At 37.1% G+C, this 25,844-nt stretch overlaps 2 protein-coding genes across 7 annotated transcripts in view; both read left to right on the top strand.

Annotated features, from left to right (window-relative positions):
* Positions 1–794: 794 nt before the first annotated feature.
* tmem237a (transmembrane protein 237a) lies at positions 795–16,774 on the top strand. Its single transcript, XM_023299378.3, has 11 exons — positions 795–1,052; positions 3,746–3,827; positions 3,907–4,035; positions 5,901–6,006; positions 6,951–7,105; positions 9,442–9,562; positions 11,174–11,365; positions 14,342–14,415; positions 14,499–14,586; positions 14,728–14,849; positions 16,602–16,774. Exons 2-11 carry the CDS (start codon positions 3,758–3,760, stop codon positions 16,667–16,669), a joined length of 1,125 nt encoding a protein of 374 aa, XP_023155146.1. The 5' UTR covers positions 795–1,052; positions 3,746–3,757; the 3' UTR covers positions 16,670–16,774.
* Positions 16,637–25,844, top strand: part of LOC111588819 (abl interactor 2-like) — a 61,445-nt gene continuing 52,237 nt past the window's right edge. For 2 of the 6 annotated variants that reach the window (XM_055015006.1, XM_055015009.1), the window contains exon 1: positions 18,173–18,378. In XM_055015006.1, coding sequence (XP_054870981.1) covers positions 18,262–18,378 — 117 coding nt within the window. In that variant the 5' untranslated portion in view covers positions 18,173–18,261. Of the gene's footprint in view, positions 16,697–18,172; positions 18,379–25,844 lie in introns of those variants that run through there. The other 4 variants (XM_055015008.1, XM_055015007.1, XM_035943443.2 and 1 more) reach the window with 3 other exon arrangements.

The raw sequence follows: 25,844 nt of genomic DNA, 5'->3' as shown, positions 1-25,844 counted from the left end.
TCATGAAAAAGCTGCAAAATTGCACTAAATTACAACAACAGAGTATTAGATGTATTGGTATTAGATTAGAGACTGCACAGTGGCGTAGTGGTTAGCACTGTCGCCTTGCAGCTAGAAGATCCCGGGTTATTGTCCTGACCTTCCCAGGATCTTTCTGTATGTTCCATGTTCTCCCTGTGCATGTGTGGGTTTTCTCCAGGTTCTCCAGCTTCCTTCCACAGTCCAAAAACATGCTGAGGTTAATTAGTGATTCTAAATTGTCCATAGGTTTGAATGTGAGTGTGATTGTTTGTCTCTATATGTAGTTCTGTGATAGACTGTTACCTGTCCAGGTGAACCTGTGATAGACTGTTACCTGTCCAGGTGTCTCCTGCCTTCACCCTCAGTCAGCTGGGATAGACTCCAGCCCCACATGACCCTAATGAGGATTAAGCGGTGTATAGATGATGAATGGATGGTGTATATATATATATATATATATATATATATATATATATATATATATATATATATATATATATATATATGTGGTTGAGAATTAGAGGAGAATTCTTGTATGAAAGGTGTATGGAAAAAAAAAGTTTAACCTCAGACTTACTTTATTCTGTTTCTTCTGTTTAGTAACAAGTGATTGGATCCACTGGAGGAACGGGTGACGAGAAAGCTGAGAGATTATTAGCATCCATGGCTAATTTGCGGCTCTGCTAGCAGATGACGTCACATCCGATCAGCCAACCACAGAGCTGGACCGGCTGGCAGGTCACGTGATCCACCTCCCCGTCTAAACCCTGCAGCGTATCTCAAAGCTGCAACTGAGGCTCCTCCCCTCTGTTCCTGCTTTCTGCTTCACCTTTACCTCCTCAACTTTATTCATGCTGCAGGTTTTTCATTTAACTCGTCCTGCAGTCACCCTGAAGGCACCTCTGGGATTAAACAACCTGAAGACGGACAAATAAAAGGAAGTTTCTGTACTCAGACTGAGACACCAGACACAGAGGAGGATCATCTGTTGTGCTTCGTCCTCACAGCCGCACACAGAATCAGCTGCACAGGTGAGCAAATGTCTCTGAAATATACCTGGATATATCTCTGAAAATGTAGAAATAGTTTCTCCTCATGACAGAGAGGATAAAGACTTTAATTAGGTCATCCTTTAACAGGCAGCAAGCCAAAGCAAACTATTGAGCAGCAGTAGACAATTTAAGCAACCCTGGTCCCAAGTTAAATTAAAAATGTACTTTTCTTTATTTCCTCAAAGAACAGGTAACTTGTGTTTGATAGTGGAACATTTGGTGTGATTTGTGCATTATTGGTAGTGATATTTATTCCGTTTTTAGGGGTATTTATGAGGAAAAATGTGAAAAGATGCAAGTTTTGTTGACTGTTGGCATTCTTTGACTAAACAAACTTAAGTAAAGCTTCATCTATTAGCTTGATCAGGTGCTTTTAACCTCATTTCATGCTCTTCTTCTTCAGATTTGGTTTGTTTTCCAGCCAGCCTCTGCAACAATAAGGTGATTAGTTGTCAACTATTAAATTAATTAGCAGCTATTTTGCTCATCAATTAACCAAATTGGATAATTTTTTAAAGTAATAAAGCCAAAATGTGTCTTTTTTTCTTCGTCTGTGACAGTAACTGAAATGTCATTTGTCATTTTAGGCCCTTGCCATTTTACTAGAGCTGCAACAATTTGTAGATTAGTTATTTATTATTAAATTAATTAGCAGCTATTTTTCTAATCAATTAACTGAATTCAATCATTTTTAAAGAAATAATGTAGAAATGTGTCTTTGTTTCTTCCTCTGTGACGGCAAACTGAATATCTTTTGTCATTTTGGGCTTTATGTGACACTGATTGACTTTTTTTTCTACTATCTTATAGACCAAACAACTATTTAATTAACCGTGAAAATAGTGAAAAGAATAATAAACAACAAAGATAATTGCTAATTGCAGCCCCACAGTTGCCAAATCCAAACAATTGAGTATTTTACAGCCTGATTTTAGCCTGTTTACACTGGAAAAGACAAAAATTTAATTAATTTATGATCAGTTTGTGTCTGATATGTAATGGCAGTGATTTGTTGGTTTTTGGCTGCTACAATATTTAACACTTCAGCCACATAATAGATGCGACGGATCCCAAAACTCATGGTTCAGATTGGATTTTGAGTCACGTATGAGCTATTTTTCAGATCAGCAAATTCAAGAAAAGGGAGACAAAAGCTGCCCTGACTGTCGCTGCCACTTAACAGGCAGAACTTCATCAAACTCTGGTGTGGATTCAGATCATTTACTTTCAAATATTGCATACGTACTAAACTTTATGTCATTCTATGATGGTTTAACTTAGCAATTAATTCATACTTCACATGTGCCGAATCGTCTTTTACACCACTAATACCCAGAAATCATAATATCAAAGAGCTGTCAAGTGAATCATTAACAAGAAAGGAAATGTCACTGTAAAGTTTTATTTATTTAACAGGTAAATCTGCAAAACTTTCCCAGGACTTGGAGTACAGTCAATAGTTTATCGAGCCTTTAAGCTGGTTTAGCTGGTTGAAGTCTCATCTCACTACAATTCCCAACTAATGTCAACCAAAATCAATCTAATTATGCAGACATTTACTATTTTAAAGGCTATTAAGAGTGGAAACGTACATATATTAAGGATTAAAAGCTAAGAATTTTTCAGGCATTGGCACGTTTCCACTGAGCATATTGACACTGACAAAACTGCCTCCCCTGCAGACTCTACATTCATTTTTTAGCTTAGTGGCCTCATAAAATAATAGCCAGCTAATGCAGATTATCCTAGATTGGCATTTGATCAACCGATTAATCAGTCTATTACTGCAAATGCACTCAGTTTTAAAGTCTATTGTTGATGGATACTATTTTGCTTCAGTTCAATGCAGAAAAAATGCACTAAAGCACATTTAATTCTAATTTATTATGTGCACTTAGGATTAATATGTTTAAAATACAAAATGTACTGAAGTGCACTTGACTGATTTGCTGCTCTCAAAGTGTCCTTAAGTGCAGCTTTTTGTGTCGATCCTGCACTGAACTGTGAACCTAAATATTACAATTTAAATATTCATATTTTTCAGTTTCATTTTTTCTTCCACTTCTAGTCTCTTTTGCCAGTAAGAAGTGAGGTTGGTTCACACAGCTTCTGTCCTAACATCACGTTGTTTTAAAACACAAATACCAGCTCATTCACTCCATTCAGCAGCTCTATGATATCACTAACGACCAGCTGATGCCAATATTGTGCAGGAGAATTGATCTGCTTAGTGCCACTAAGTAGCAGCCGATGACGGCTGCAGAAGAAAGTTTCTTTCTGCTCTTGATTTCTGGATTCTAACAGTTGGAGGTGGAATTACTGCGGTCGCTGGCTCCAGACTTGTCCTCCAATTGATCCTCGTTAAAGGATTTAAAGGTCACTGATTCCAATTACAGAGCCTCGAAACAGTCCTGTATTGTTATTTTTCACGCTACCTCCATGGGTCAGGAGTGGGTCATTTGTGCATCTGATGCCTTCTTCTTATTGTGAGTTAAATTAGATGTCAACAAATCAGTCAACTGGGAAGAAGTTTTTACTTCTGTGAGTGCTGTAGGTTGTAGAGGCTTTTAATAAATATCACAAAAAATGCATCTGGAATAAATTGGCAGGGCGACAGTCTGTAACACGCTGGGAGATCTTTATGATTGACTGAACTTGTGATCCTCTCGTAGAGAAAAGTCACCATGCCGACCGTCAAGAGCAAGAAGAAGAAGACAAAGAAGGAGGTCAACGATGGGGAGGAGCAGGGAGAAGGTAAATACCTTCAGAAATACCTGCAGCTCCACCCAACGCTCTGTGGTATTCTGTTTTATTCTATTCTCTTCTGTTCTAGTGGCTGTGGAGATGGAGATGGAGGAAGGAACCAACAGGAGCCATTCTGACAGCAAGGAGCCTTTAACCCCTGAACCGCAGGATCCAGCACCACAGAAGAAGAAGAAAAAGAAGAGGGCAGCTACGATCGGTAGAAAAACTTTTACAACATGAAAGAACAAAAAACACAAATGTTTCTATTTGGTGAAGCCTTTAACTGCTGCAGTTTGTTCTTCTTGTGATGTCTGATCCAAAAACACATCTACAGATTACTTCTGTGCACGCTGTGTTCCAAATCAATACCAATTCTAAGCAGATTACAAAAAGGAAAACATTTTGTGTTCTCCTTCTCAGGTTTAATCAGCAGTAGCATTTTATTTTTATGTACTTTATGCACTCAAATCTCCTTTCACATATGCAGAATTGCTGTTCTCTCAAACACACCCTCTGTTATCTTTATTTTTAGTCAGTTTTCATTTAGTTATCCGTAGCAGTAGTTTTCTGGAGACAGAGTATAAATTGCACTCTTTGTGTTAGAGAGAATATTGGTAAATTTGCAAAAAAAAAAAAAAAAGAGGTATATTTTACAGGCTAATGTACACTGCCTGGCCAAAAAAAAGTCACCACCTGGATTTAACTAAGCAAATAGTTCAGATCCTTCCATTGGATAATTACTGCAGTGATGAATAAGTTTCAGCTGCAACAAGTTATTTAACTCTAGCTGATGCATTGAGGAGCTTCTCATTTCTGAAACAACCATGTTGGAAGACATGTCCTGTGGTCATGGAAAGGATGTTAATCTGTCTCAGAAGATTCAAATTACTGGCCTGCATCAAGCAAAGAAAACAACTAAGGAGATTTCTGAAACTACTAAAATCAGGTTAAGAACCGTCCAATGCATCATTAAAACCTGGAACGATGGTGATCATCTCTGAGGAACAAATGTGGTCTGATGAGTCCAGATTTACCCTGTTCCAGAGAGATGGGGGCATCAGGGTAAGAAGAGAGGCAGATGAAGTGATGACCTCATCATGGCTAGTATCTACCAGCCTGTGGGGGTTAGAGTTATGATCTGGGGTTGGTCAGGTTCAGCAACGTTATGTTCCTAAAGAATGAGGTCAGCTGACTAACTGAAGATACTGAATGACCAGGTCTTTCCATCAGTGGAGTTTTTCTTCCCTGATGTTCATGGACATGTTCCTAGATGATGATGCCAGGATTCATGGGGTCACATTGAGAATGAGTGGATCAGGGAGCATGAGATGGATTGTCCTCCACAGAGTCCAGACCTCAGCCCCACTGAGAATCTTTGGGATGTTCTGGAGAAGACTTTGTCCAACTCTCCCACCATCAATAGAAGATCTCGGTAGAAAATGAATGCATCTCTGGACAGAAATAAATGTGACATTGCAGAAGTTTATTGAAATGATGCCACAGCGAATGAGTGCAAAGATAAAGGCAGTCCAAAAATATTAGTGTGTGCAACTTTTTTTTTTGGCCTGGCAGTGTATAATGTGTACTGCATGGAAGTTATTTTATTGATGTGTTTACATTAAAGAATGAATTGTTCGATTACTAAAGCAGTTTGGTTCAGTATATAATATTGTATGGTCTTCAAAAAATACTGTGGCTTCCTAACCATAACATTTAAACTTGTTTGGTATAGCTTGTGTCTCTTAGGTTACTTAACTTTCATCTTATTTCTCTACATTTCTATATGCACTTTGACTCAATATTTTAAATCTGCTATATTAAAAATGATGGCTTAACTACATTTAATAAGTACTGTGGGTAGAAGAGGTCATCCCACCTGTGTGTTCTTTATGGTGCTGTGTTTTAATACACTTTATGTCATGTTTTGCTGTTCTTCCTTATGAACACGTCTTACTATGAAATCGACTAGATTCAGGTGTTGCGCCAGCTTTAAAGAAGAGTTAATGTTTTATCAAAATGATTGAGCTGTTTAATATTATAATAATTCTTCCTCCTGAAAACTTTCGTGTTTTGTTTTGTCAGACCAGGAAACCGAACACGCTGAAACTCCAAACGGCACCATGGCCGAGCCGACCTTAGATGGAGAGGAGACGACTGTTGCTGTAACCAGAAGGACAAAAAAGAAGAGGTGAGAACCAACATTAAACAAGAAACGCACTTTGATGAAACACGTGATGATCAGAAATCACTTCAACATAGAATGTGACCATTTAATATAGATGTGCCCACAAACAAAAGGACCTTGTGCTGAACACAGGCGTGTGTTATGTATGTGTACGTTATGTACGGATACCGAATCACGTGACCTAAATATGTAGGGGGTGGCGGGAATTTATGGGACTCAGAAACACCCCCACAATTTAATCAATTGTTCCTTGTATCATTTGCAACAGATAAGTCCCGCAGCAGTTGATTTGTAGTAGGATCACAATCATGTGATCGTCAGCAGACAGCTGATGTAGTGTTCACTTGTTGTCATGTTTACAGTGACGCCGTGCCACTATCTCACAATGATACAGACATCTTTAACAAATCCGTGGATCCAGACTATAAGCTGCATCACTGCTAAAATCTAATCACTTGGTCCTTGTGTCATTTCTGACCTTTCCTGAAAATTTCATCCAAATCTGTTAGTCTGTTTTTGAGTAATGTTGCTAACAGACAGACAGACAGACAAACCAACCCCAATCGTCACGTAACTCCACCGAAGCTCTGCCTCCTTGGCAGAATAATAATGAAATACTGTTAAAAAGCAGGCACAAAGCATAATTGGTCTTTTAAAAGGCCATTGAATCTCAAAAACAGGGACAATCAAGGAAAAGTTGACGCAAAATCCTCTAAATAACAAAATGCTTTACTCTTTCTTGTGACTCTTTGCATACAAGATGTCTAAATGTGGCTTAGAAAATAAAACATATTGATCATTTGTAAAATGCCGAATATCGGCAATGTTTATCGGTGTATCCCTAGTCTAAACCAAAGTGGATTGACGGATCATTACTGCACTCTGCTGGTGCTCTTTAAAACGTAACTTTTTTTGTATAAAACTCTCTTTCTTGTGTCACCTGGCAGGAAGACAAAGACGACTGAGCACTACAGCAACGACCTGGGAGCTGAAGACGATGATATCGTAGCCGATGCCCCGTCACCGATCCCCCAGCATTCCCTGTTCTCCGCCCCGCACGGACACAGCCAGCCGGTCGGCAGAGTCTTTGTGGAGAGGAACCGTGAGTGTGAATCATATTCTGCATGGCCATATATACGACACAGAAGCAGCCAAATACAAGACAGATACAGACAGATTCAGATATTAGCCAGTAAGCAGCAAAATCAACATGTAGTTGCAGGTATTTTGACATTAATTTGTTCATTTGACCAGCAATGAAGTAAAACAACTCCACAGTGCTATCAAAGATCTAACTCTCCACAGAAAATCCTTTAAAAGCAATAACTGATTTTTATTTACTTCAACAAAGCAAAAATTACATTAAAAATGTCACTCAGCTGGAAGCATCTTTGCTAGTTTCTTTGTGTTTTTGACAGAAGTTGCAGGAAAACATTCCTGTTGGCAGCAGCAGCCACTTTAATCCAGCAGAAGTAGTGCTGCTGTCTATGTGGGTCACTGGCAGCCGAGGTCTCACCTGACCTGCCAAATCTCCTCAGAGACTCTCAGAGCGTTTGCTTTGGTCTGGCTGGGCTAACTGCCGCCTCAAACATGACTACAGTGTACATTCCTGCTGCTGTTGTACCTCGGGAATTTCCAAAAAGGCACAGCAAACAGTAATGACGTTTATAACGATGTTGTTCCATGAAAAATCAGTCAGTGCCTGTTTTTTATGTACCATAATTACTCCACCAGGGAATGCGACGGAGTTGTGCGACGATCGGCGTACGCTTGTCTGTCCATTTGTTCTTCTATCTGTGCGCAACATTACTCAAAAAGAGGCTAATGGATTTGGATGAAATTTTCAGGGAAGGTCAGAAATGACACAAGGACCAAGTGATTAGATTTTGGCAGTGATGCAGCTTATAGTCTGGATCCACGGATTTGTTAAAGATTCCTGTATCATTGCCAGATAGCGGCACAGTGTCACTGTAACCATGACAACAAGTGAACACTACGTCAGCTGCCTGCTGACGATCACATGATTGCGATCCTACTACGAATTCACCGATGTGGACTTGTCAGGAAAAAAAATGATTAAATTGTGGGTGTTTCTGAGTCCCATCAGTTCCTGTCGCCCGCTACATATTTAGGTCACGTTATTCAGTATCTGTACATAACGTACACATGCGTAACACACGCCTGTGTTCAGTGCAAGGTCATTTTATTTGTGGGTACATCTATATTAAATGTACACATTCTATGTTGCTGTAATTTCTCATCATCAAAAACTAATAAACAAATGTTGCATTTCTGACAATGCTATACGGGGGAATGAGCAGCCTTGGCGGAGTGCTGCGCTCTCTGAGTGCTTTTCTTGTTTTAGTATATTTGATGAAGCCATACAAAATTTTACCTTCATATTGCTAATATTTGTAGTTCCAGGCCCTTGAAGTACATAGGGATATGGCAAAATGTTGTGCTTCTTAATTTGCATTGTTTTTTGTACCATTTTTTAAAAAAGATTTTCAAAGTAATTTTTTGGGCCTCTTAGGCCTTGATTATAGAGGACAGTGGGAAGAAGCGTGGGGGGAAAGACATGCATATATAACCAACTTTAAACCTCAGCATTATGGGATATGTCATAGTTTCAATAGTAAAACTCGATTATTAATATAAAAATATAGGTAAAAATTTGGCCTTTGATTTGCTATTACTTTTTTTTTTCACCGATCACCTATCATATATTTTGTTATTGCCCTTAAAATTTACCCTCAATTCACTATTTTTAAAAAAGTTTTCTCCTGTGACTTATCATTTAGCAAAACACACATCCACGTTACCAATGCTTGTTTCTATGACTCTATGTCATTGACATTAAAATGCTGCAGTTTTACTATTAAAACTATGATATATTTATGGTACTGATGCTCAGAGTTGATTATAGCAAAAATAGTGCTGAACAAAAATGAGATTGTGACACATGGAGTTGATGTAAAACTCATTTGGTTTCAGGTTTTAACAGAAGTCAAATGTGTTTTTTAAGCTTGAAAATGTCCTGTGTCTGTCTGTTGTACTGATGAAGTTATGAGGCTCAAAATATTGACACACCTTAATGTACTTCAAGGGCCTGTAACTCTGACAATATTCATAGTATGAATTATACTGAAGTTATTGTACAAGAAAACCCTGCTTTTTCTGATTTGGTTGGTTTTGCATTAAATGACCCTATAGCTGATTTCTTGATATAAACAAATGTGTGTACTTCAATTACTAATATTGTCAGCAACTGGGACAAAACATCCACATAACATGAATCATTACATTCATTTGGAGGTAAAATCTAAGTTCTGAAGTATGGTTTTGGGTTTCCGATTAGAAGTAGTCTTCAGGAAAAGCACGTAAGTAAGTTAATGTATTGTCCTTTGAAGTGATGGAAACACGACTGTATGTGTTCAGGACGTTTCCAGGCAGAACGAGTGGATCACCTCCGACACTCAGAGATGATGGACGACTACATGGACCCCAGACAGTTCTGGACCACCAGAGACGTCGCGATGAAGGTCCACAGTTGCTTCAGGTCAGACATAAACACACACATATATATTTGCGTACAACTTGTTTGCATCACGAAGGGTTTCATTGACCAGGAGCCAGTTTTTATCCAGGAAACAAAGTAGTTCTTATACACAGATTTCCTGCTACTAAATATTTACACCCACATCTGCAAGATGTAACTGTTGTATAAGTACCAGAACCAAATTCCAAAGGGTGTTATATAGTGGTCTTTTAGTTGTTCTCTCCCCTAGAAAACTCTGCTCAGAAATCCTTGTTGAAGTTCTGGCCTTTTTGTCCGTTTCTTATCTACATAACCATGTAACACATTTGCACTAAAACTAGAGTGGCTTTTGCTGGAGCTGCAACCCTGTACTCAGAGATCTGGGTTACAGGATGCAACCATTCAACCAAGTCATTCTGGAAAAAGCCAGGCTGCACTTTTTCTCAAAAGGAGAGTCTTTAAGAGACAGGAGCTAAAATGACGGTAACTGATGCTTTGGAGCTACATCTCCATGGTAACTGATGCTGCAGAGCTACATCTCCATGGTAACTGATGCTGCAGAGCTACATCTCCATGGCAACTGATGCGTCAGAGCTAGATCTCCATGGTAACTGATGCTGGTCAGGTTCTGTTCAGAGTTCCGTCTCTCTTTAACCAGATGGTTTCCTGATGATTCTCTCTGATTGATTCAGATTCTGTTTTATGTGTAAACCTGTTGATCTGTATGTTACTAAAACCACCGAATGAAGCCGTGTAGTTACAGTATCACACACTGTATGCGTCGCGTTGCCATGGAAACCTGACATGTATTCAGCTGGTGATGCAGAAATCACATTAACATGTTTTTCTATTGATTTGCTGCAAAAATAGGGCATTTTAGAAGGTGAGAAGAGGAGCTGCAGTAATGTACAGGGTGAGAAAAATTGTGTTTTTCATGTAAACATAATCTCATATATCACAGAAGTAAAATAATAAAGCTGTAATTTTTGCGCAAAATGGGCTCTTTAACAGTTTGTGCAGTAAAATGTGCCCTGTGACAGATATCTGATTTATTATCTGATATCTGATCTGCCTTTAAAGTAAAAAGTGCAGAGAAGCAAAGGTGACTTGCAGTCTCTTTTATTTATCATATTTTTAGGGAAAGAAGTACAAAGAGCCTCATAATACTGAGTTTAACTAAATATAAATGCATGAATATTTTTTCTGTATCTTTCAAAGTTAAAACTGCGAGCAGGAAAGGCAAAAAAGCAGTTTGTTTATCTTGTTGATGACGTATAAAATTTAAATCTCAGTCTAAGATGACAGCCAACACTACAGAGTTTCTCAAACATCAGATCTAGTTTAACTATTAAACCAATTAAAAGAATTTCAGTCGTTAAGCTTTAAAATGTTGCAGCTCCTCCATTTATTGATTGCTGAATACTTTGGTTAAATGTAAAGTTGTGAATCATCATCATGAGAGCATTTATAACAAGAAAAAAAAAACCAAGCAGGGCACCCAGATGTAAAACCACGAGACACATTAGACTTCTGAGAAAGTTAACCTCTGACTATAATGTAGGTTTTTTTACAGGTGTTGTAGGAGTGAACCCAGTTTTCCATGCAGTGCTGTGGCTTGTTGTCCACCTGCAGGGTGATCGGTCTGTTCTCTCACGGTTTCCTGGCCGGCTACGCTGTGTGGAACATCATCGTTGTGTACGTGTTGGCGGGCGAGCAGATGACCACGCTGCCCAACCTGCTGCAGCAGTATCACCGTCTGGCCTACCCAGCTCAGTCTCTGCTCTACCTGCTGCTGGCCATCAGCACCGTCTCTGCATTCGACAGGTCTGTGTGCAGTCAGCAGCTGCTTAAGGCCTAATCTAAATCTGAATTGTATGTTTTATCTCTCTGCCAGTGAGGGAACAGGATTTATCCAACCCATGCAACTTTAATTCCATGATTCTGTGACACTTTGTTTACTTTCCCATAAAGAAATTGACATTATAAAATCTGCAAAATGTGACATTACAGCACTCATCAACCATTTTTCTCTGTTGTTTCACTCAATTCCTTCTATATGCTGCTGTTAAATTTTTTGTTTTGTCAATGAGGATTTTATTCCCCGTTCAAAGTGATGAAACACATTCTGGATTCATGCACTACGGTTGTGATTTCTGTATTTTTTTGGCTCCATACCAGTCTTATTAACAGAATTTTTTGTATTGAGTTTCAAGTTGAAGGCTACAGACTGAAACATATTGATCTGGCAATGCACAAATATCCAGTGTGTTCAGTTTTAATTCCAGGGCTATAGCAGTTTTTGACAAGTTGAAAGCCAAATAACAGGAAATAGCTGGATGGATGCTATTTTTTATTTATTTAATTTTTAACTAAAAGGGTAAAGACACATTTAGCTGCACAGATGCTGCAAAAAATGAGGAACTGAAGGCAGAAAATGCTACTCAAACATATCAAAAATGCCATAAAAGAGGAAGACTTCGATTCACTCATCAGGGAAATTTCCATGTTACAGCAGCTAGATTCAGAAAAGGCTTGGAGGAAGCAGAAGAAGAAATAGAAAAGGTACAATAAGGCTAGAAATAAACACATAATAAAGATCTCATATAGACAAAGTGCAAGGCAATGATGAATTGACATGATAGATAATGTACCCAACAAAAACGTTATGGACAGTAAAGACCAATGTAAACATGATTTCACTGCTCATAAAGAGATGTAAGAGAACAGAGTTATTTCTAGAGGTGGAAGAGCTGTAAAGAGAGAACACAGTTTTACATTTTGTTGTTGGGTTACATGAGCGCAAAGAGTGTCTAATAATGTTGTAGCACTTAAAGAACTGTAAGGAGAAGAAAAAGCATTTGGTGATGCTGTTGCAAACTAGAAGAGCTACAGGATGAAAAAAAACTGTTTTAATATATGTAATTTTACTAAAGAGCTGCAGGATAAAAACAATTCTTAAAAGATGTAGCTGTACTGAAGAACTATAGGATAAAAACAATGTTAAGATAACACTGACCTGTTCTGTTTTATCAAAATAAAAGCTCCAAAGTCAAATTTGACTTAGCTACTATATCCAAAACAGAGGTACAGAAGGAACAGCAAAACCCAAAACAACTGTCCCTGCTCCTACCTAACCTCCTGTTCTAAAAACTAATGTCTCAGATTCACAGTTGTCAGCACAAACTTGCCACCAGATGAAGACCGGCAGCACTTTTAAACAGGTGTACAAACAGATGTGCTGTAATTGGAAGTTAGTGTTGCAGTGGTGGTCCAATCAGACGAAGAGAGTGAGGAGGCAGGACAGGAAGTAAGATAAGATCAGCTTTATCATCCTGGAGGAAATTGTTTTGCCATATTACAATAAACAAAGGTTAGTGAAATATCCACAGTTACACAAAGATTATAATTAAAAAATACAGAGTACAAAACATAAACGTCTACGTGTTTGTGTTAAGTGTCAGAGTGGATGCCAAGAAACAGTAAAGTACAAAATATAAACTGTAAACTAAATAACAAGAAACAAATAGATTCACAGAAAGTGAACTGAAAGTATTGACAGAAACATTTCACTTGACAATGATGATCCAGATAGTGACACTATTGCACCTGATAAAAACTGCAGTGGATAAAGAAAAGTCCAGTAATATTGCACATGTAATTGATTTGCTCGTAAAAATTTAAATAGAAAACCTAAAGAAGTTTAATCCCTCAGTAGAGGAGACGGACCTCACCAGAGCAAACAGTTTGTGCATCTTACAAATTAGGGATAGACTGAAAATAACCCAGTGACTTAAAAAAAAGGTTGTATTTAAATTAACATTTTTTAAAAAGGTTGTTGCTTTTTATGAATAACCAAGAAAAAAACATCCATTAAGTCTTTTGTGTGTCATTTTTTAAAGCAAGTCTCATCAGCATCCACTAAATAAAACAGGATACTGATTAATTCAATCTAAATGGTTGCTGTAATTTATATTCACATCTTGTCTGATGCAAACATACAACACAGTGTCAGTTCAGAGTCCAGTTTCATCAACACCGAAACACAACACACCAGTAACACAGTGGATCTTGTTTTCTTCTCAGTCTCAAAAGTTCCTCTTTGACCTGGCCGATTATCGTGGCCGATATTTGGCATGTTTCAAATTATCATAATTTTTTATGGACTGATTGTTGATCAATTAAATGTTCTACTTCAGTTTTGATCAGCCTCCTCTCTCTGTTTGTCGTCACTCTGTGGTCTCAGAAATGTCTCTGAACAAGAAACACAAACCAGGAAGTTAGCTTCTCTCACAGCGGCTAATGCTACGCTAATGGTTAGCGGCTAAGTTAGAAGGCAGCCACAGATTAACCTGAAACAGAGTCTGGAAAACAATAATTAATAAAGACTGAAAGATCTGGACCTTTGTGGGAAATAAAAGAGATGAAACACTGAAAGATTAAAAAAATAGAGAAGAACAGCAGGAGACACTGATCAGTTGAGCCACAGACAGAGGAGAGCATTCTAATATATTCACTCCAGTTTTTGTCTATCCCTATTACAAATACAAACCAACGGCAATCTAGCAGAAAGATCATACTGAACATTAACTCATTGTGCAAAAACAGCAAAAACTGCTAGCTGACCACCAATTGATCACGTCCAGTAATGGAACAGACATGTTATTTAGAGGAATGTGTGCTTTCTTAAATAGTGTTTTTATGTGTTCCCAAGTTCTGGTTTAACAAAACTGGCCCATAGTCAAACTGAACTTACAACAAACACAACTTGAACTACAGTTTTGTGTTTTGTCTGACGTGCAGAGTGAACCTGGCCAAAGCCTCCATGGCCCTGAGAGGCTTCCTCACCCTGGACCCTGCTGCTCTGGCATCTTTCTGTAAGTGAGACAACAAATTGAAGGCTGGATGGTAATAATGATGGTGATTATGATGTTTTTACATGATCTCTTTGTGTCTTCAGTGTATTTTATAGCCCTGATCCTGTCCCTCAGCCAGCAAATGACCAGCGATCGCATCAACCTCTACCCCACTGCCAATGAGACTCTGTGGTGAGAATCTGCATTGTTGCTTTTTTCTTAAAATGTAATAATATTATTATTTCCTGACATTTTATGCACTAAAAATCAATCAAACACTCAGATGAGACCAGTTTTACCTGGTGTGTAATCCAGATGTCCTTCCTCCTACAGGCCCCCGGGTTCGGAGCAGCAGATCTTGCGGCCGTGGATCGTAGTGAACCTGGTGGTGGCGCTGTTGGTGGGTTTGGCCTGGGCCGTCGTCTCCACACGGCCGGACATCGACTACACAGAAGGCAGGTGGAGATTTTACCTTTCTGTAGATCAGTTTCAGGGCGTTCTTCAGGTGAAACTAGCCCACAGATGGTTTAAAGTTTCTGTTTTGTTACCATCGGAGTTCTGAACTATGAAGTGAGATTAGTGTGTTAGCAGGTATGTTGAGTTTAAAGTCAGAGTTGGTTCTCTAAATCTCCATGGTAACTGATGCTGCAGAGCTACATCTCCATGGTAACTGATGCTGCAGAGCTAGATCTCCATGGTAACTGATGCTGCAGAGCTACATCTCCATGGTAACTGATGCTGCAGAGCTAGATCTCCATGGTAACTGATGCTGCAGAGCTAGATCTCCATGGTAACTGATGCTGCAGAGCTACATCTCCATGGTAACTGATGCTGCAGAGCTAGATCTCCATGGTAACTGATGCTGCAGAGCTACATCTCCATGGTAACTGATGCTGCAGAGCTAGATCTCCATGGTAACCGATGCTGCAGAGCTAGATCTCCATGGTAACTGATGCTGCAGGGCTAGATCTCCATGGTAACGGATGCTGCAGGGCTAGATCTCCATGGTAACGGATGCTGCAGAGCTACATCTCCATGGTAACTGATGCTGCAGAGCTACATCTCCATGGTAACTGATGCTGCAGAGCTAGATCTCCATGGTAACTGATGCTGCAGAGCTAGGTCTCCAAGGTAACTGATGCTGCATAGCTAGGTCTCCATGGTAACTGATGCTGCATAGCTAGGTCTCCATGGTAACTGATGCTGCAGAGCTAGATCTCCATGGTAACTGATGCTGCAGAGCTAGATCTCCATGGTAACTGATGCTGCAGAGCTAGATCTCCATGGTAACTGATGCTGCAGAGCTAGATCTCCATGGTAACTGATGCTGCAGAGCTAACCTGGTCCAGATCAGGTTGATTGATTGAGGTGATTTTCTGAGTGATTCAGATTCTCAGCTGAGGAAAAATGTTTTATCTGTAAACCTGTTGATTTGTACACATCGTGTTGCCATGGGAACCCGACATGCATTCAGCTGGTGATGCAGGAATCATATAAATATGTTTTTGTGTTTGGTCTGTTCCACTGCTGGTACTGCAGCTCATAGATTGCTGATTAGAACATTGATTAGTTGATTAGTATTTAATACAGAGAATATTCAATCAATAACATTCATTTCACTTTGATTTGGTTAAAAATGCCATTTACATCCTGCATTATGGGATGGTGTCAGACCTAAATACACCTCATACAAATTTTGTTTGAATATGTAAAGTTTAGCAGCTCTAATGTGCAGCTGTCAGTTATCAATAATCAGCTGCATTGATCAGTAAAATGCATAAATTAACACACGATTAACAGTTTTCTACCAGCATTCCTGTCCTGCATCATTTACAGTAGCAGCACTTTTTATATTCCTTGTAGCTCTACATTGAAACAACCTGTTGACTGAAGTAGGACATGATTGGTTCATTTAGAACAGAGAAGAGTCATATGACACGTTAAACGTTTCCTTTTATGTGAAGCAGAAAGCTACATTTTGTCATTCAAACCATGGACATGAACAACAGAACAAAATTGCACATTCTCATACATTGTCTCTCAGTTTATTAGGATTTTTTTTGTTTCTTTGCCGTTTTCTTGGTGTCATTTCTAACTTTACCACCAGATGGCACCAAAGTAAAGCAGGTTTAAATTCCTCACATGCAGGTGAGTCAGTCTGTGTTTGGTTTACATGAAAATATAACCTGATGCTTTTTGTTTTGCAGAGTTTCTGATGACGATGGAGGTGGAGGGATACCCGAGAGGAGACGAGACCCTGGACATCCCTGCATGAAGCTCTTCTGTCTCCTTCTGACTTAATGTATGTTTTTCTACCATATATTGCTTAGCACTTTGTATTGCTGTGATTTTGTAAATAAAGAAATACAGTACATGTACAGTAAAAGCTTGTTTTGTGTCTTTTCTGTGTGTTTTCGTGCATTTGTGTGTTTTTGAGACTGATGATTTTATTTCTGCTATTTCTTTGCATTCGTTTTGTGCCTCTTTTTAGCCATTTTACGACTCTTTCTATGCATTTTCTCTGTTTTGCATCACTTTGCAGTCATTTTACATCTCTGCAGTCCTTTCATGCCTATTTATGGTGATTTTGAAGTCAGTATGTGTGTATTTGTTGTTTTTTTGTGTCTTTACCAGTTTTAAAGTCTAAATTGGTAACAGTTGGATCACTTGCAGTAATTTTGCATCTCTTTATAGTTTAGCAGTTGTTTTTTAACCATTTTGTGTCATTTCTCACATTTTGCATGTCTTTGTGGGTTTGTATTTACTTGCAGTGATTTCTAAATTAGTTTCTGATTGTTTTGTGTTTATTTTTTGGTCATTTTATGTGTCTTCATGGTCATTTTTTAATCTTTGTGTAATTTGGCATCTGTTTGCAGCCATATTTACATCTTTTTACACGTCTTTGTGATTGTTTTGTGTGCGTTATTTGTGAACATGTCTGTCTCTATGGTCCTTTTTTAATCTCTTTCTATTTTTGCGTCTATTGGCAATCATTTCTCAATTGTTTTGTGTGTCATTCTTGTCATTTTACACATCTTTGGGATTGTTTTGTGTGTTGTTTTGGTTATTTTGGGTGTCTTTTGGGGAATTTTACATCTAGTTAGAGTTATTCTGAAATTGTTTTGTGTGTCTTTGTTGTTATTTTGCATCACTTTTTTGCCCTACTTTTGCATCCACTTGTTAGCATTTAGAATTAGCTTATAACTTTCTTCATGATTGTTCTGTATATTTTTTTTCTGTGTCTTTATCGACATTTTACTGAAGACTTACACCTATTTGCAGTTTTTTTGTGAAACATTTTAGCTGGTTTGCATCCATTTGTTTGCATTTTGAAGTAGCTTTGAGTGTCTATATCATTTTGGGTGTCTTTATGGGCATTTTGCTAAAGATTTACACTCATTGCAGTTTTTTGTGAATCTTTTTAGCTGTTTTGCATCTGTTTGTTGGTATTTTGAAGTAGCTTTGAGTGTCTTCATTATCATTCTGGGTGTCTTAATGGGCATTTTTCTTTTTTGTAATTGTTTTAAAATAGTTTTGAGTTTTTTTGTTGTAGTTTTACATCTGTTTGTAATCACTGTAATTGTTTTGTTTGCTGGTGTGTTTAAGGTCATTTTCCATTCGTGTGTCGACATTTTTGAAGCAATTTTAAGTGATTTTGTGGTTGTTTTGTGTCTCTTTGCTATCATGTGATCAACAGATATCTTCAAACTGACCACTGGGGCTTTGAACCTCCTCTGTGAAAGAAAACTCCCACTTCTTTTTCCCGTTTTTTTCGCAGTGGTGTTTGTTTTTTCCCACGGACCCTGAAGGCAGCGGGATACTTACAGTGGAGTCTCGCGCCGCAGCCGTTAGTTGGACCATGTAAAGATGGCGGAGCTGCAGATGCTGCTGGAGGAGGAGATTCCTGCGGGACGGAGAGCCTTACTGGACAGCTTCACCAACCTGGAGAGGGTCGCCGAGTACTGCGAGAGCAACTATGTCCAGGTAGGAGCCGCTCACCGGAGCACCGGGTCCGGTAGAGTGACATGTCGGAGGTAGTAGTCGGCGGTGGAGAAGGCGGTTCTGGGGGAGAGGAGTGTTGGAATGACCGCACCGAACTCCGTTATGTTACTGCTCGCTTTTACGGAGAGCACGAAAGTCACGTTTAATTTAAATTTACAATCTGACTTTTTGTCCGGATGAATAACAGACACCTAAAAAGGAATTCGGCTTTTAAATTTAGCACCTTAAAGATCACTTTTGGTGAAAAATTAACTTTTTATAATTAGTTTACGCCACTGCGACTTGTGGCGACTGTGGGGTGATAGTTAAAAAAGTTCCCATCTTTCTGGTTTTAATATTTAATTTTTGTAATTTGTATTTCCCGAATTAAAAATTGGTTCGATTTCAATCGTAAAACGTCTTAAAACATCTTCTACAACTTGTTAAACATGTAATACTTAGCAGGGATTCATTTAAATAGAGGTGTTTTAATGGGAGTCCCGTGTGATTCTTAATTGGATCTTAATTGTGGCATGATATCCTATTAATTTGCATCTTAAACCATGACCCAGTTCAACCACAATATTAACGGTCTGTTTTAAAATAATACTAATTCAATTCAAGTAATTTTTGCATTACAGCATGTTGAGAAATTTTGATTAAAGCTAAACATAAATTTGTTCTATAGTTTTGGATGAAGTTGTCATGAACATTAAGCTACAGTCTGTTTTACTGATTTAAATATTTACTTTGTGCACTTTATGTTTGCCGGATTAAAAACGCGTTCCTGTTTATTTGTAAAATGTCTTAAATCATCTTCTGCAACTTGTTAAACATGTAAAAAATAGCAGGGACTCATTTGAATAGAGATTTATTAATGGGAGTCTGGTGTAACACTTTATTGGTTCTGGCAAGATATCTAATTAATTTGCACCTTAAATCGGGACCCAATTCTACTATAACATTAAACCAACTCTGTTTTCTTAATATATTCAAGTAATTTATTCTAAACCACATGTTTTGAGAAACTTTGGTTATAGCCAAGCACATAGTTGTTCTATATTTTCGGAGCACGATGTCATTACCGTTAAGTTAGACTTTCTAAAACTTTTTATCTTGCTAATTTTATTGTTTAATTTGTACACTTTATGTGTACAAGTGGTTTCAAGTTTATTTGTAAAGTGTCTTGAAGCATCGTCTGCAACTTGTTGAACATGTAAAAAAATAGCAGTTATTCGTTTAAATATGGATTTAATAATGGTTTGGTGTGTTTGTGTGAGTTTGGTGTGACTCTTAATTGGTTCTTAATTGTGGCAGGGTATACCATACACCATAACCCAATTCAACTACAATGATATAGTAATTCTCTGTTTTCTTTAAAAAAAAAAAAATAAATAAATAAAAATTTAATTAATGTAAATTTTGCCAAACAATATGTTAAGTGAAATTCTGCAGAATTTTTTTCTATATTTTTGGAGCAAGATGTCATGGATGTTAAGCTAGACAGTCTAAAAGTTTCCATCTCACTGATTTAATATTAAATTTGTGCATTTTATGTGTGCCAAATTACAAAGGGGTTCATGTTTATTTGTGAAATGTCTTAAAGCAAAAAACCCCCCCCCAAAAAATAGCAAGGAGTCCTTTAAATAGAGATTTATCAATGGGAGTCTGGTGTGATTCTTAATTGTGGCAAAATAACTAATTCATTTGCACCATAAACCAATTTAACCACGACATTAAAACAAGTCTTTCTTAAATAATAATTTCAGTCAAGTAAATTTTGCCAAACAATATGTTAAATGAAATTCTGCTGAATTTATTTCTCTATTTTTGATCAAGATGTCATGGACTTTAAATTAGACAGTCTGAAAGTTTCTATTTTACTGATTTAATATAAAAGTTGTACACTACATGAGTGCTGAATTACAAAGGGGCTCATATTTATTCATACCATTTCTTAAAACATAGTTTGCAACTTGTTGAACATGTAAAAAATAGCAGGGATTCCTTTAAATGGAGATTTATGAATGGGAGTCTGGTGTGGTTCTTAATGGGTTCTTAATTGTGGCAGGATATCTAATTAATTTGGACCTTAAATCATGAACCAGTTCTACTACAATATTATCACAACTCTCTGTTTTCTTAAAATATTAATTTCATACAAGTACTTTATTCTAAAACCATGTGTTTTGAGAAATGTTGGTCAAAGCTAAACACAAATTTGTTCTATATTTTTGAAGCAAGATGTTATTACTTCCGTGAAAATTGACGATTGATTCAGTTTGAACAAATCCTGAAACAAAAGCCAAATATTTAGGAGGAAATTTCTCAAAATTCAGACTTACAGCAGCACGATGAGGCTGAGGAGAGGTAAATCTATCGGAGTGAAAAGTTCATTTTAAGGTCTCAGATGGTGTTGAGCTGCAGGGTTTTACTGCTGCTGGTGTTTTTGGTTTATTTCTGACAACAGAATGAATTTTGGTCGTATTTAATCAACATGAATCATTTCAGAATCCTAAACTGAACCTGATCACTGTAATGTCTTTTATCTGTAGTTTTTAGGTCAGTTGATCTGTTAATTAGCTTATTAAATGTCAAAAAAGAGTGAAATAAGAAGCCTGACCAACAGTCCTGACTCATTAACAGTTTTATATGCATATATTTATCCTTTATATTTGCTTTTAAAATATTTTATGTGTAGCATTTGACAGAAACTCCAATGGCCCACTGTGAACAACATATTATATATCCATTTTTCTTTCCTTTCTTTTTTTTAACCAAAAATGAGCTTTAAGTATAGAAATGTTGCCAATTTATGTGCTTTAGTAATAATTTATTTTATAACAGATGAATCCCCACATCTGAAAAGCTTTTTTTTCAAAAAAATATGAGAAATAATAAAAAAGTTGTTCATCATTTTTTTTGTTAAAATGTTTTTTAATTGTAGCACTAATCTAGTCTCACAACGCTGATGTTGCTGTTTCTTAAAAGGAAAAGTAACGGTGGTAGAAAAAACTAATGAGAATGCAAATAAATGCCTATTGTTAATGAATAAAATGGTGAATTAATCACCTGAAAATATTTTTCAAGCAGAAATGTGTAAATTTCTCCAATCTTTGCATCTCAAATGTAGTAAATTGTCGCTTTTCTTTGTTTTATACGACAGTAAACTGAATATTTTTGGGTGTTGGTTTGGAACAAATGAGAACTGTGTTAGTAAAATCTACATTTTTGAATATTTTCTGACATTTTATAGACTTTAAAGATGAAAAAGCACGACTGAAAATGTAAAATGATTATTAGACGATTGATACTGAAAATAATGTTAGTTACAGCCCTAGTTTGAAGTCTACAATAAATATGTTTACCGGGACTTTTCTTCAAATCAGCTGCAATGATTAATTGATTAGTTATCAATTATTATATGAAATGATCCTCCAGCTATTTGGATAATCGGTTAAACTAATTTCAGTTCTTTTTGAGGAAAAAAACATTAAAAAGTTCTCTGAATCCAGCTTCTTACATGTGAATATTTTCTGGTTTCTTTCCTCTTCTATGACAGTAAACTGAATATTTGTTTGGTTTTGGACAAAACAACAGAAGATTTTTGGTAATTCTCTGACATTTTATAGACTTTAAAGATTAAAAAACATGACTGAAAATGTAAAAATGAATAGAAAATTGATTTATGCTAAAAATAATGTCTAAAGTCTACAATTTATAAGCTTAGCAAGACATTTCTTCAAATTAGCTAGTTGCCAATTACTACATGAAATGAATTGCCAACTATTTAGGTAATCAATTAACCAATTTCAGCCCTTTTGGAGAAAAAAAAAGAGTACATTTTTCTGATTCCATCTTATTAAATGTGAATATTTTCTGGTTTCGTTCCTCTTCTATGACAGTAAACTGAATATCTGATTGATTGTGGACAAAACAAGACAAAATCCACATTTTTCACCATTTTCTGAACATTTTTTTAGACCAAACAACAAATTGAATAATCAAACAGAATAACTAAAAATAAACACAATCATTAGTTGCAGCTCCGTTCTGCTTTTCTGTCAGGATGCAACAGGTTTATTTTCATCATGTCAGTGTTTTCTTCATTAATCTGTTTATTGCTTATTCCAAAAAAATGTGACAAAACAGTGAGAGTCCATTGTGACATTTTTTTGTCTGATTAGCACCTCAAAACCCAAAGATGTTGGGTTAAATATCGAATACGACAAAGAAATTCAGCAAATCTGCGTGTCTGAGATGCAGGGATTTGGTGATATTCTGCATTTTCTGCCTGAAAATGTGCTTTAAAAGTTGTAGATTTGTTTTTGCACGGATGAAACGAGCGTAGCTTCAGCTGAAGACGTCTTCAGATGTGGAGTAGCTGAGATTCTCCCTCTGTTTGGGTCGTTCAGACGTGACTGCAGCAGCAGTGTGGGCAGACGAGGCTGTTACCAACAACTGTTCCTCCTCGCTCGGCTCTAAATACTCACCTGTTCGTCGCCACGTTTCAGATTCAACACATTTGTGCAGCTGCGAGTGTGAATTTCACTGTCAGTCAAAAAGAGAATCTGCTTTAAGTGTTTTCTAAACAGAGTAATGATGCATCAGAGTCCACTGACACTGTGAAATCTGGTTCTGCAGGATAAATACGAGTAAACTGGTAACTTTCAGATGTTTACACTGGTTCATGCACAAATACAAGGACAAGATACTTGATCCTGGAACCTTAGAACTGTCCATTACTTACTGTAAGAAACAATAGGCAAAGTGGAGGAATATAACCTTCAGAAACTGTGAAAACAACAGCAAATATCTGACTTAAATGTAGTAAAACAGTATAAAGTTACAGTAACTGGTTTAATACAGTGAAAGTAGTATGATGTCACAATCAAAGTTTGTAAAACTGTGTTTTTTCCTTCTACAGTCAACATGTAAATTAATACTTTTTATGTGATTTTAGTAAATCTTATCGGTTATTTACCAAAACAGGAAACCTGTAAAATCACTATTTTTAAAAATCCAATTTTTCAGTCCTTAATATACAGAATTTTCCTTTCAAATGACAGCAAATATCTGTAAAATAATTGTATTGTTTGTTGATTTAAATGCAATGTAAAACAGTGTAATTTTACTGTCACACATTGTAAAAAGAAAAATAATAATAATATAATTAGTATTTGTAGTATATAGAAAAATAAATACAGATTTTTAATGTGGATGTGTTCTTTTTTCACAGTGAACTCGTGAATTAATGCTTTTTACCAGTAGTTTAACAAAACAGGAAAGTGGTAAAATAACTATTAAAACGTACATTTTCCATTCTTTAATATTCATAATTTTCCTGTCAAACAATGGAAAAAATCTGTAAAATAATTGTATATTTTTCTGATTTAAATACAATGAAATAATATAATTTCACAGTCCAGCATTGGCCATTTTTTTCTAGAGTCAGTATATAAATTTGTTCTTGTTTTCCTGTGATTTTTTTTTTATATTATCGGCAAATATCTGTAAAATAATTACCTTTTTTTGTTGATTTAAATACAATAGAAAATGACGTAATTTCACGCTAAAACATAAAAGAATGAATTACCATTTGTACAATTACTGACTGATGATGTTAATCCTACTGACAGTTTTTGCTTGTTTTTTAATATTTTTTTTAAGTTGACAAGTAAATTGTAACGTTTTTTTCTGTGATTTTACCAGTTAGTTGATGTAATTTAACCAAACAGTGAAAATCTGTAAAATTACAGTAAAATGTTGTAGTAAATACAGTGAAAAACTGTGGATTTCTTACAGTAGTTGCAGTTGAAAATGAAAATTACCCACAACTATATGACCTACAGTTGCTGCATAAAGATAATATTATAAAAGACATTGGATGGCAACCCATAGATACGCTTTCATCAGCTGAGAACTGAAGTGACATGAAGCAATTCTGACCTCATGGTAGAGCTGCAACTAACAAACCGTCATTGTCAATTATTATCTCGATTGATTGATTAGCTGATCTTGTTAGCGAGGTTTTGCCAATTCATGCCTTTTGTGTTCATTAGGATCCATTTCGTCAGTACTGCAGTTGTCTTCACTACACAGAGACTGAACTGGATGCTCTTTTCATGCACCTTTTTCAATTTAACCTTCTTTTATTCTTTCCTTTGTCTAATTTCCTTCGTTTTCCTTCCTTTCTTTCTTCCCTCTTCCTTTTTCCCTTTCGCTGAAGTGATTCGTGAACAGTAACTTCCTCCTCTCAGCGATCGCATCATGTCTCCTCAAAAAAAACCCTCTTTTCTAGTTCATTAAACTCTTCATCCTTCACGTCCAAATGGGTCCTAACTGCGCTAACTCGGAGGATGTCCTACATTTGTGCTGCCAGCAGATGATGGGAGCTGTTATGTAATCTCATGGTGCTGCTGATCCTGTTTTAAGGGCTAAATATTTGGATTCAGGGTCGACCCGTGTTAAGCCACAGATTTATTCAATGTGGGGCAGCTGCTCATTATACGGTTAATAATAATGTTTTCATATAATTAATACAAACTGTCTGAGCTGCTGATAAAAAGATTTTTGTTAAAATCTGCTCTGATCTTGATTTAAGTCATTTATTTATTTATTGGTGGCTACAAAAGCCACCTTGAGTTACTTAAGTTCTGTAAACTGGATTATTTATATTTTGTACACAGTGTTGTGACTTCACCTGTCTCCAGAGTTCTGTCCTGTTAGCAGGTATGCTACGTCAGAGTTTTCAGTAGAACAAAGGTGTCGCTCTTTTAACCTGCTAGATCTCCATGGTAACTGATGCTACAGAGCTAGATTTCCATGGTAACTGATGCTCCAGAGCTAGATCTCCATGGTAACTGATGCTCCAGAGCTGCATCTCCATGGTAACTGATGCTCCAGAGCTAGATCTCCATGGTAACTGATGCTCCAGAGCTAGATCTCCATGGTAACTGATGCTCCAGAGCTACATCTCCATGGTAACTGATGCTCCAGAGCTAGATCTCCATGGTAACTGATGCTCCAGAGCTACATCTCCATGGTAACTGATGCTCCAGAGCTAGATTTCCATGGTAACTGATGCTCCAGAGCTACATCTCCATGGTAACTGATGCTCCAGAGCTACATCTCCATGGTAACTGATGCTCCAGAGCTAGATCTCCATGGTAACTGATGCTCCAGAGCTATATCTCCATGGTAACTGATGCTGAAGGGCTAGATCTCCATGGTAACTGATGCTCCAGAGCTAGATCTCCATGGTAACTGATGCTCCAGAGCTAGATCTCCATTAACTGATGCTGCAGAGCTAGAACTCCATGGTAACTGATGCTGCAGAGCTAGATCTCCATGGTAACTGATGCTGCAGAGCTAGATCTCCATGGTAACTGATGCTGCAGAGCTAGATCTCCATTAACTGATGCTGCAGAGCTAGATCTCCATGGTAACTGATGCTACAGAGCTAGATC

The sequence above is a fragment of the Amphiprion ocellaris genome, chromosome 11 (genome assembly GCF_022539595.1).
Source record: "Amphiprion ocellaris isolate individual 3 ecotype Okinawa chromosome 11, ASM2253959v1, whole genome shotgun sequence".
NCBI lineage: Eukaryota > Metazoa > Chordata > Actinopteri > Pomacentridae > Amphiprion > Amphiprion ocellaris.
Note: the sequence above shows the minus strand (reverse complement) of the source record. Positions and strands in the feature narration are given on the sequence as shown.

What these genes read in the sequence shown, in the direction of transcription:
- tmem237a (XM_023299378.3), top strand. Translation starts at nt 3,758, where the DNA reads ATGCCGACCGTCAAGAGCAAGAAGAAGAAGACAAAGAAGGAGGTCAAC. An exon ending in AAGGTCCACAGTTGCTTCAG is followed by an intron (nt 9,563 to 11,173) that starts GTCAGACATAAA and finishes GTCCACCTGCAG; the next exon opens with GGTGATCGGTCTGTTCTCTC. An exon ending in GGACATCGACTACACAGAAG is followed by an intron (nt 14,850 to 16,601) that starts GCAGGTGGAGAT and finishes TTTGTTTTGCAG; the next exon opens with AGTTTCTGATGACGATGGAG.